This window comes from Phoxinus phoxinus (genome assembly GCF_949152265.1).
Source record: "Phoxinus phoxinus genome assembly, chromosome: 12".
NCBI lineage: Eukaryota > Metazoa > Chordata > Actinopteri > Cypriniformes > Leuciscidae > Phoxinus > Phoxinus phoxinus.
The window spans coordinates 5,290,359-5,302,302 of record NC_136887.1 but is presented as its reverse complement, the minus strand read 5'-3'; the positions used below and the strand labels follow the sequence as shown (position 1 = coordinate 5,302,302).

General features: G+C 39.4%; 1 protein-coding gene across 1 annotated transcript in view; it reads left to right on the top strand.

Moving 5' to 3' along the window:
* Positions 1 to 11,944, top strand: part of nlgn3a (neuroligin 3a) — a gene marked incomplete at its 5' end in the record, with an annotated part of 80,912 nt that overhangs the window by 1,460 nt on the left and 67,508 nt on the right. Inside the window, one exon of the mRNA XM_079631028.1 lies at positions 8,934 to 9,046. Within this exon, the coding sequence (XP_079487154.1) occupies positions 8,934 to 9,046 (113 nt within the window). The remainder of the gene's footprint in view (positions 1 to 8,933; positions 9,047 to 11,944) is intronic.

Genomic DNA, 11,944 nt, shown 5'->3' with positions numbered 1-11,944 from the left:
CTCCAGGTCTTTGGTGCGAGCTTAACACCTCTCCTGCACCTTGCGAATGCTGCTCACATAATGCTTTGCTTATTTAAGACTTCATTAACAGCCGAGGTACATGCAGTTAGCGATGGAAACTCTCTGCAGATCCGGCCAGTTATTCAAATCACATCACTATTCAATATCTGAGAGTTTCTCTGCAGCGCTGACCGTTTGCTGTTAGCAACTGCTAGGATGTGTGATGTGCATATTATGCACCATTTCTGTATGCTTGGAAAACCTGGATGGCCTACTACATTCGCCAAAATGTGAAGCACACAAGCAGAGCATACTGCGCTGGGTAATGCATCCCACAATGACCCTAGTGACAAATAAATTGGAAGTTATGTCAGCCGTGATTTTTAACATCACTTCTTTTCACTTATCAGACTGCAGAAAGTTGTTTTCATAAAAAATCTATTAAAAAAATGCTAAATAAGCATATTTCTTTCCAAAGTGATATAGCTGAATACCACTCACATGCGATGCAGAGGTCATGTGATGACAGTGTAGTTTTACTACTCTTTGAAATGTTTATTGTTGCATTAACCCACTGCTTTATTTCACTTTTTAAAATATAGTAGTTAGTAAAAAAAAAAAGCTGCATTATTATAGGACAATTTGATTATATAGGGTGATAAAGGCTATGTCGATTAGCATTGCATTATAAATATACTTGTTTCTTATGAAAGCACCTGAGATGTCAAGGAGAACACAGATAAACCATATATTTATTGTGATCAGTCAAAACGTTTATACAGTGATATCTGGATGCATTTGTCCATATAAGGGATTTCCTGGAACGTCATAAGTTTCATGACTTTTCATGCATATCTGCAATGATAGCTCAATGAATTAAATATTCACTATTATGATATCTATGTGAAACTACTGTTTGAAATGTTGCAAATTGCATAGTGCTTTAAATACCAAGAGGCCTATCCCATTACAAACATTGCATATATGTATCAAGCTTCTTTCCCTTCTCTTTGTATTGCTTTCACGGTGTCTTGGGGTAGGGTACCAATTTCAAATGCATTTCCACATAAATCTGCAAAATATTCCAGATAATGGAAATTCATTTTTCATATTCAAATCATGCATTTTACTCCCCGAACCACTAACATTGCTTTGCCTGAACTTTTGTAATGTGCTGAATAGTTGCAAATTAGTTGTACCGAAATTTCCAGAAGATTGGTATCCTTTAAAGTTGAAAGTTTTCCTTCTGCAGTACTTTTTTATAGCAATGCATTGTGTAACTCAACAATAGCCTTAATCATATTGTGTTGTTGAAATTAAATTCACGTCAGACTGTGTTGTTTGGCCTGCTCTCCAACTAGTGCTGTTGAAATTACCCATCCGTGTTTCTATCAGCCCATCTCTCTCAAGAGCCCTCCAGGGCTCTCACCTGCACAAGAAAGACCATTGTCTGCTCTTTCTGTCATTCCCTTTGATTTCAAAATATTCGTCCGCATGATAAGCAGCTTGTTTCCCCTGAACATCTTGCAGCCTGACGAAAATAATTAGAGATGGAGAAAAGGAAAATCAAGGACAGCAGAGAGTTTTTCCTTCCGCTCTAGCCAAATCAAAACCAATCCAATTTATTGAGCTGTGGGTGTGTTTGGTGCACATGGTACTCTAAAATGTGGCTCGGAGAGAAGCTCTCATATGCAGTGACATGGGGAGCGTGTACCATCTGGAGCATTAGGCGCTGAGGAACACTGCCACTGGAGTGCACAGCGACGGACAGTTGCTTTCATGGCGTGCCGGCATCACTCAGCCTGACACGACTGCCTTATCTGTAAAACGGGATGAGAAATGCACTGCCAGAGCATGGTTAAATCCCAAATGGGAGGAATATTCATGTTAAAGAGTGAAATCTGTAAAAAAAAAAAAAAAAAAAAAAAAAAACTAGCACTCAGGTTGTTTGGGGAGAGAAAAACGGAAATCTTTAACCTTCACTCCTGCAGAGTTGCAGAGATTTAGATTTCCAGAGAACGCAAACGGTTTCATTTAAATATATGGATTGTTTCAGTGCAGTAGGCTTAGCGACAACCTTTCAGACTAAATAATGCGACAGAGACGAAAGTGGATGACATTTGCTAAAACTAAATTTGTTCTTTCTCTTCCATTTTGTGCTGGTGTTTTTTTTGTGGCAAACAATGTAAAATATAGGGGCATGCTTCATCACAGTCTGTCAAACTGCTCTGAGATAAATGTGCTTACATAATCTTTACCAGACTTTATTGTTCCTTGGAGTTATGTGATTGCTAGTCTCAGATCAGCATAAAAGGTCCACGTTCCACCTTATTCTGGAAAAGAACCGCCCATTTAGACAGGAATAAGCTGTCTGGACATCATGTAAATGTGAGGGAGGTGAAAGTCACTCCTCTGGCCTCAAGAGGCGACTAGCGACTGATGTTAGATGCTGCAGTCTTCAGTGTCCTTGTTAGTGCGCCCGTCTCTCATGCCTGAATCGCCTGGTCGAATCCGGCTTGGAGCGTTGAAGTGAGTAGAACTGGAGGGGTTAAATAAAGCAGTCACAGTTTATGTTTTTATGGGATTTTTTAAATTCATTTTTGTCTGTCAAAATGTCTTTCTGAAATTCTGGATGGATAGATGGATAAATGGATCCAAACTGGTTCAAGAAGATTGGTGGATGGATGGATGGATGGATGGATCCAAACTGGTTCAAGAAGATGGATGGAAGGATGGACGGGCGGGCGGATGGATGGATGGATGGATGGATCCAAACTGGGTCAAGGAGATGGATGAATCCAAACTAGTTCAAGGAAATGGATGGATTGATGGATGGATGGATGGATGGATGGATGGATGGATGGATGGATGGATTCAAACTGGTTCAAAGAGATGGATGAATCCAAACTAGTTCAAGGAAATGGATGGATTGATGGATGGATGGATCCAAACTGGTTCAAGAAGATGAATGGAAGGATGGACGGATGGACGGACGGATGGATGGATGGATGGATGGATAGACGGATGGATGGATGGATGGATGGATGGATGGATGGATGGATGGATGGATCCAAACTGGGTCAAGGAGATGGATGGATCCAAACTAGTTCAAGGAAATGGATGGATTGATGGATGGATGGATCCAAACTGGTTCAAGAAGATGAATGGAAGGATGGACGGATGGACGGATAGACGGATGGATGGATGGATGGATGGATGGATCCAAACTGGGTCAAGGAGATGGATGGGTCCAAACTAGTTCAAGGAAATGGATGGATTGATGGATGGATGGATCCAAACTGGTTCAAGAAGATGAATGGAAGGATGGACGGATGGACGGATGGACGGATAGACGGATGGATGGATGGATGGATGGATGGATGGATGGATGGATGGATCCAAACTGGGTCAAGGAGATGGATGGATCCAAACTAGTTCAAGGAAATGGATGGATTGATGGATGGATGGGTGGATTCAAATTGGTTCAAGGAGATATAAAGATTATTTATTGGCATTTCTGTTTCCATGAAGAACATTAAACATTCATGGAACCATTCTTTTCTACAAAAGATTATTTATATTGGAAAATATTCTTAAGATGGATGGATGGATGGATCCAAACTGGTTCAATGAGATGGATGGATGGATAGACTCTTAAAGATACTTAAAGATGTAATTTTTTTTGCCGCTAGGGGTCGCTAACCTCTTACAATAACAAAGGTGTACGTTGATGACGCAAAATTTCAGGCGGAATTATGGAACTTGTCCTTTTTATCATAACTGTGGTATGAAGTAGGGCGCGATTGCTAATAATAGACAGATATCAGCGCCACACGCGAATCCCGCGGATATAAAGGAATAAGGACATTTCATTATACCGGACTATCCGCAAGTGCTGTATTAATACTCACACAGGTTACAGATATTAACGCATATCTGTACGCAACGCAGCGCTGTTTCCCTCGCTCTACACTATCACACTAAACTGCATTTGAGTGTGTTGAAAGTTAAAATGTTATTCTGTGTTAGTTTGTCTGTATGAGACTAGCAGTAAGCTAGATCCACATTAGAATAACATACAGATTATATTCTAGCATTTCATCATGTTGAACTATATAACATTGATTAATTTTATGTACATTTGCTCAGCTGTCTAATAAAGTACATGTAAGAGCGGCGTCTCATCATGTCGAAGTTTGTCAAGGACGCTAGCTCTCGGCATCTCGAAAACGCCACGCTGATATTGATCCTCCTTTTAGTTCTCCTTTGTCCCAAAGTCTGCTTGCCATGATCCATAATGTTTAAACGAAACAACAACAGCGTGCAGCTAGACGTTACGCACTACGCAGTTGTCCACATCTGTCGCCATGGTTACTATGGCAGAACGAGCGGAAACCAGGGATATTACGGCATTGACAGGCGACAAGTGAACAGGGATTCCGGGACGGCCAACTATTTAAAATTAGAATTTCTCTGAAATTTTAAATCTTTTATATTTATATTAAAAATTCTTACATATTGTACCTTTAAATATACATATTATTTATTGCCATTGATGGTTCCATGAAGAACCTTAAACATTCATTGAACCATTCTTTTCTACAAAATATTCTTTATTGGAAAAGGTTATATGGATGGACGGACGGACAGACAGATTGATCCAAATATAGATGGATGGATGGATAGACTGAATATAAAGATTCTTTATTGGCATTGATGGTTCTATGAAGAACCTTAAACATTAATGGAACCATTATTTTCTCCAAATTTTTTTTTTTGGAAAAGGTATTTTAGATTATTAAAATATTATCCACACTATGAAAAAAAAATGTATTCTTTTTAGAACTGTTCACTGAAAGTTTCTTTGGGGAATATGAATGATGCTTCATTCATGCATTACTGCCAAAACACCATTTTGGAACCTTTAGTTTTAATGTTGCTCCTTATATTTAGTTTTTAATGGTGCTCCTTATATTTTTATAACAAATTAAGTAGCTTCTACTTTTTTAGTGACTTGAAGCATAACTACATTTTTCATATGGGTAGCTTCACTGTAGTTTAGCTAATTTGAATTTGTTACCAAGTGCCTCAAACAAGGATTGGATGACACCAACCTAGCAAATTAGGTTCTCAAATGAAGTGCTCATGGCAGCCACAAGGCACCCAAAAACTCCCGAAAGTTGTGTAGCAGCTCTTGCCAGTTCTGCTTGCAATATACATCAGACGGTCAGGGAGCGGGCTCCGGGCGGATTGTGGGCACGCCATATGACTTTGTGAATGTTAATATCTATGTTAATATGCTTTAGTCTGAATTTCTCCTTTTTCCGATCAGAAATTAGTGATGCAACTTACACATACAAAGTCCCAGTTTCACTTAGACGTGATTGTTCTCTGGAAGGTCCCCGGACTCCAACAAACGTGTAAAAGCTTTATTAGCCGCAACCAGCTCCGGTACGGAAAGAACATCTGTTTGCTAACTGGCAGCATTGTTACCCAGTGGTCTTTGTATGCCATACTGCCAACACACTCCCCCGTCTGCTAATAGATTCCTCATTAGATAGCAGGGTCTTGATGGGGAACAGCACAGCTATGCAGTTCTTCCTCTCCCATCGGTGTCTATTAAACAGCATTGCAGAGCCACGATCCTCTCCTCGGACAACCAAAATTATCTCACCTTGACCACGATGGGAAGCAGAGGGAACATCCTATTGACCTCACCTCTGAGAGTTTTGTCATCTTTCCTCTACATGCCCCACTATCGATTGCCTTCTTTTATGTATTAGGTCACTCGCTTGCTCAGACCCAAAGATAATAGGCTCTGACCAGAAACAACACTTGCTCGGGCTCGGCGAGAAGGTCAAAGCTGTTGTTTTTCAGTTTAGTCCAGAGTGTGGATTCACTGGAGCGTTCAGAACGCACCTCTATAATTTGATGAGAGCCACTGCAAGTCCATTTCTCTGTGTCAAAACCGATAAAGTCCCGATGTAAACTGAGCGAAGGGGGCACGGAACGAGGCTGCTCAGAATGCATGATCTCCGCAACACTTCATCAGCGGCATATGAAGCTGTTTAGCTGGAGACCGGGGAAAAAAAACTGTTTGGGCAGAAATGTCACGAGGTCAAGTGGACCTCTGAAAGGCAATTAGGTTCTTGCATAATGAAGCTGATAATCAGTAACTCTGTTCCGCCGCTTCTCTGCGGATGTAAGGGAATTGTGTGTTTTTTTTTCTTCCATCAGCCTCATGGGAAGTTGGATGTTTGGATTTTCATAGAGGAAGCACACCTGCCCACACCTTCATGTTGCCCGGCCGCAGATGTGTTCGACGTAATGACGAACCAATTTAGTCTTCTCTGTGTGGACGGACAGACAGACAGATGGTCATTACAGTAGATTTGGTTGTTATGGGCTTGTGAATGATGAACCATTATACAGATTTTACAGAACAAAGGCAACACCGCCAGCAGCAAGAAACTGTTCTTCTGCTGCTACGCAAGCAAGCACTGATATCTGCTTTAATGTGGATGCAAACTGTGAACGGATTCGTCACTCCCTCTCCCTCGATCCCCGCTTTGATAATGGAGCCGTTGTTTGCATCAATTTCCCAACATGTTCCTGAAGTCCTCCTGACAACCTGAAGTTTTACTGCAATTTCCCTGCAGAGATCAAACACACAAAAACAAAACGCACTGAATTCCAAGAATCCGAGAGTAGCATTGGAAATGTATTTTTTTTATTTTTTTTTATTTGGCCAGTTGCTACAGCTGTGGCCCGAACACACAGACTGCATAACACTCCAAATGTGACATAATATCCGGAGGTAGCAAAGCTGTCACAGTACATTTGCTTTCTGGCGCAAAATAAATAAATTAAAATGAACATTTGACAAGCAGTCGGCACACTAGATTCCTCTGCAGACTAACTCTCTAAGTCTGTAATCTGTAATTTAGGGCTCTTTAAACATCAATATAGTCCGTGATTACCATCACTCTAATTACGTCCAAATACTTTGACGGATCTTGAAGTGTGTGTCATCAGAAAACATGCTTGATTGATGACATCTATTGAATTTGTTTTAATTACAGATGCATTCAGCATGGCAGTTCACACTTAACACATTCATTCACACCATTTGATTTGGGAAAAAAGCATACCTTTCTATTCTAGATGGACAGATCAGGCAAAAGGAAATACTCAGAGAGACCACTGAGTGCCCTATCATGGAAATCAGATGAGCTAATGGCCTGAGAGACCTTTGCACGCATTATTAGCCCATGAGCTTCATGTATATAATGTGTAAAAGCATTTCCGCCGGAGGGCATTTGGTCCTTGTTACATGTTTGATTTATAGCCTTATTTTATTCAGACAGTCAGTGTATTGCATATAGAAGCCCAGGCGCTATAGTGGCTCTCTGCGAGCCCGGGAATCTGGGGAAGTTATTTCTGGCGCCGGCTTGACTGCTAAAACTGCTGCAAAATGTAAGAGTTTGACATGTGAACACTTCAGGGGAGTTTACAGCTGAACATTCCTCTTGTTTCTCTCGCTCAGTGGATATGCCAGAATACCTTGATATTTGAAAAAAGGAAAAAATAATGCATACACTTTTAGATTAAAGAGGAAACACATTTACACAAAGCATTTACAGATTTAGTTCTTCATACTCGGAGTTAGGTATTTGAACATTTGCATGATTATGCCATGGAAATGAAAGGACATTAAATCAGATGATCAGATCATGATCATTTGATCGTTTCTCACCATGTGGATGATAAAACAGATGTTACAATTCCTTAGACTTACATTAAAGAAAGGACTTCAGATTATTGGTCAGGCTTAAAAATAGGCTATTGAAATGGGTCAAATTAAGTAACGACGTAGCAAAGCTTAAGCAATAACGCAAAACTATAGCAAACATATCAGTGTGCTAAAAACACCTAAGCAACTGCGTATCCCCAGCTTCACAAACACCCTAGCATTTCTGCAGTGAGTGACAACCACCACTAACACTGTCTTCAATATGTAAAAACTCTTGACATTAAAATTGCTTAATTCTGGTCGATTTTTAAACACTCAGTGAAATAATTAGGACCTTTACAAGAGCCCCAGCACAGCTGTGCACACACTGTTTATCAGTAAATTACAGAGAAAGACTTGATTTATGGTTAATTTATTTATTATCCAGATGGGACTTTTAATACTACCGGTAAGTGAAATCTGTTGCACTTTTGTACGGTTGAATTTAATTAAGGATTTTAAAGCTCAACAACTAAAAACTACTGTGGCACTGGCCATATATATATATATTAGCTAGCACCGGGGTAAAAGACATTCTCATTTATTCTCTTTTAAACCACAAGTACATTTCTTAATATCCTCTTTTCAAGACACACGTGGAAATTCGACACACGTGGAAATTCGGAAATTCCTCGACACGATCGCAGGCTGCAGCGCGAAGTTGATTCTGGGCATTTGATCTAATATTTTATGTTTTAAAATGTTGTAGATTTATGCAGCAAATGATAATCAATACATTTATTGAATATATTTTGAGACAAAGGTCTTGTCAATGATAATGTAATTAAAATGATTTTATGAAATGAACACACCCGCCCCAGACCTACATGGGTCATCTTGCATTTCATACAGGACGAACAACTCACTGCGTGATGGAGCTGTCAGAATGACCCTAAAATTATATAAACTGGGAGAAATTGTTTTTTAAATGAATTGTCTTCTTTTTTTCTTTTTTTCTTTTTTGCTGTTTTGGCTACTTTTTTTTTTTTTTTTTACTCTGGTATTTTCTAAAATATCTCTAGTATCTCTAAAACAAATAATTCTACTTTTCAGTGAAAATTACAAGACAAGCGCTTAGACATATGGTACAAAATAGCAGCAATGTTGTCTCAGAATTCAGCCCTCTTTTGACTCTTCCCAGATTGCGTTGTCGTTCTGATGCATGGGGGTCTGGCTCCGAGGCACCGGGGCCAAGTTTCCACTCTCTGCTGGACTCGATGCTGCGAGTCAGGGGGTCACAGTTCCTCAGAGGCCGTCAGATTTGAGTCCCTGTGCCATATGCCTTGCAGAAAGACTACATATGGCTCTGTTTGTCAGGGGCCTGAGGCGTCGTGATGACAGGTAATATTAATAATAATTGGTAAAACGGTGTCAGCAGTTCCTAATACAGTTTTTGACCATACCGCCACACCGTATCTGTGCCATTTGTCAAGAATAATGCCATTGATGCATTTGATCAAAGGCAGACGATCTGTAGCAATAACTGGAAACGAGTACAAAACAACTTTGGTTATGGCCTGGAGTGTCCTATAATGAAATACCGTGACTCACCAAAGACATTGAGACGCCCAAGTGTGTGCGCTGAGAGGAATGCAAAATCAATTTTGGCATTTGGGGCATTTTTTTCCAGCCCACAAGCAGCCTTGGCCTGTCAAGAGCTGGCTCACAGGACTGTGACTCGCCGGAAAGAATTCAAATAGCATTTCCTTCAGTGAACTGCCACAGTCTCTGGCAAAGGAAAATAATTGTATTGCACTCCATTTTATATTTCTAACATAGACTGCACTAGAAGAGTAAAATGGATGGGAATAGTATATGCATGTGATCTGAACTGTGACTTCTTGTCAGGATTTCTAACACTGTTTTTACTCATTTATCTGCAATAGAAATGCAATTATGTTGCATTAGTATGCTATAATTCTCTTTCACTCACTAATGTATTGGTTTCCAAATAACATGGCTGTGTTCAGAAAGAAGTGCCTGTCCACTGTATGCGGTGTATATACAGTACATGCTACAGTTTCTTTTAAGTAGCATGTGAAAAAGTATTTTGTTAAGCAGTATTTAACAGAAAACATTTTTCAAACAATGGTCTGCTAGTGGTCTGTAATGCTTAGGGTGCTTTCACACCTGCCTGGTTTAGCTGGGTTGAATCGCACGAGAGTTCGTTGTCCTCTTTGGTGCGGTTGGTTTGGGCCGGTGTGAATGCAGCAGTCGCACTCGGGTGCGCACCAAAAGCGCGAGGTGGTCCCGGTACGCTTTCAAACAAACTCTGGAGCGGCTGGTTTGTGGTGAGAACGTGATCCGACCTCGAACAGACCCAACTGCCAAAGAACTGCACATTTTTGGACTAAACCAGCTGCCGTAGTCTGTGCATTATGTCACTGTTTAGCAACATCAATGCGCCCCTCCTCCTGAAGTGACTCGCGATGCGCCTTCGCCGCGTGCAGCGCATTAAAACATAATTTGTATTCTCAAATGTTATTGTTTGCCTAAAGTGGCGTAGATAAACTGTATAATAAACTATGACTAGGGATACAATCAGCCCACAAAGTTGTTTCTCCATAGTAAAAAGTGGCGTGTTGTCTGCCGGATTTTCCTCCTCTTTGTTTACTTCCAAGAGTTCTGATGGAATTTTCCCGCACTTTAATTCTGACCAATCAAAGTGCAGTTATGGAAATACGTTCAAAACACATCTGGCCAACGAGTGATGTGGATGTTGTCACATGACTGCAGTTTGGTTCATTTCATAAACTGATTCGGACCAAAGAAATCAGTGTGTGTGAAAAGGAACCAAAACGCCTGAAGAATGCTACACATATCATCAGGACCAAATGAACTGAACTACAGATGTGAAAGCACCCATTATCTGTTACCATTCTTTATTATTATTATTATTATTTATATACTTTATTATATAGATGAATTACAAATGAACACTTGGCAGTCCAATCTAATATGCTCTGCTTTTGTATACTCTAGTATTGTCAAATGTACAGAAGATCTTCCAAATATTATATTCATACAGAGATTCATTATGCTGTGCACAATATACATAATATAACATTGTACATGTAGAATGTATGCTATTTCCAACATAGCTGAATTATTTTCTGGATATTTTAGCATAATTATAGTACAGGTGAAACTCGGAAAATTTGAATATGGTGCAAAAGTTCATTTATTTCAGCAATTCAACTTAAAAGGTGAAACTAATATATTATATAGACTCATTACATGCAAAGTGAGATATTTCGAGCCTTTATTTGTTATAATTTTGATGATTATGGCTTATTTAACTTATTATGGCTTATGACTTTCATTTAAACTGTAGCCTGACATTAGGCAGTTTTTATATGATATGTTGAATGATGTTTTTACTCCAATTCGTTGTTGAAATATTAACATTTAAACACTGCCTGTAACATATTATGTATTACAGATGTATTCAAAAAATAGATTAAATAATGAGGACTACAGGTTAAGTAAAAATATAATGAATATGTAATATAGTGCATATATTTATCAAAATGCTCCTCTCTAAAGTTAGTGTCATTTTTAATGTTTGTAGTGTATTAGTATTCTAGTGCTTTTGTACTTTTTTTGGACTGGAAGAAGTGGATCTCTTTTCTAAAAATATATATTTCATTCATGTTTATTTGGTGCTGTATATCGTAGTAAAGCGGAAGAAATGAGCTATCTGCCGCGCCACCTTAAATAGCACCAACATTTTGATTTAAAATTGACAGAATTTAAAAGCTGAGGCTTTGTTTCATATTATTAGGAACAAAGCACAAAGCATATTGTGATTATTGGATGGAAGGAGCGCTACAAATAATGTTTAGTGAAGTTTTGTCCACGCATCAATTGAAAATACAATAGACAGAATGATTTTGGTTCATCAAAAGAGCAGCTAGCGTCCACACACTGACCTGTTCACACACACCGACAGTCAAAACACGGCATCAGAGAAGCGCTAATGAACCTTCGCCGTTACGGTCAATAACTGTGGTCCTCCAACACCGATGATTCATTTTTCAATTGCTTGAAATTATCTATCACTATAAAGCATTGCACTCTTAAACATATGGGTGAATATTGCTTCATAATGATCTAAAGTGCAAAATCAGTGTGAACCGAGAGCGACCGCAT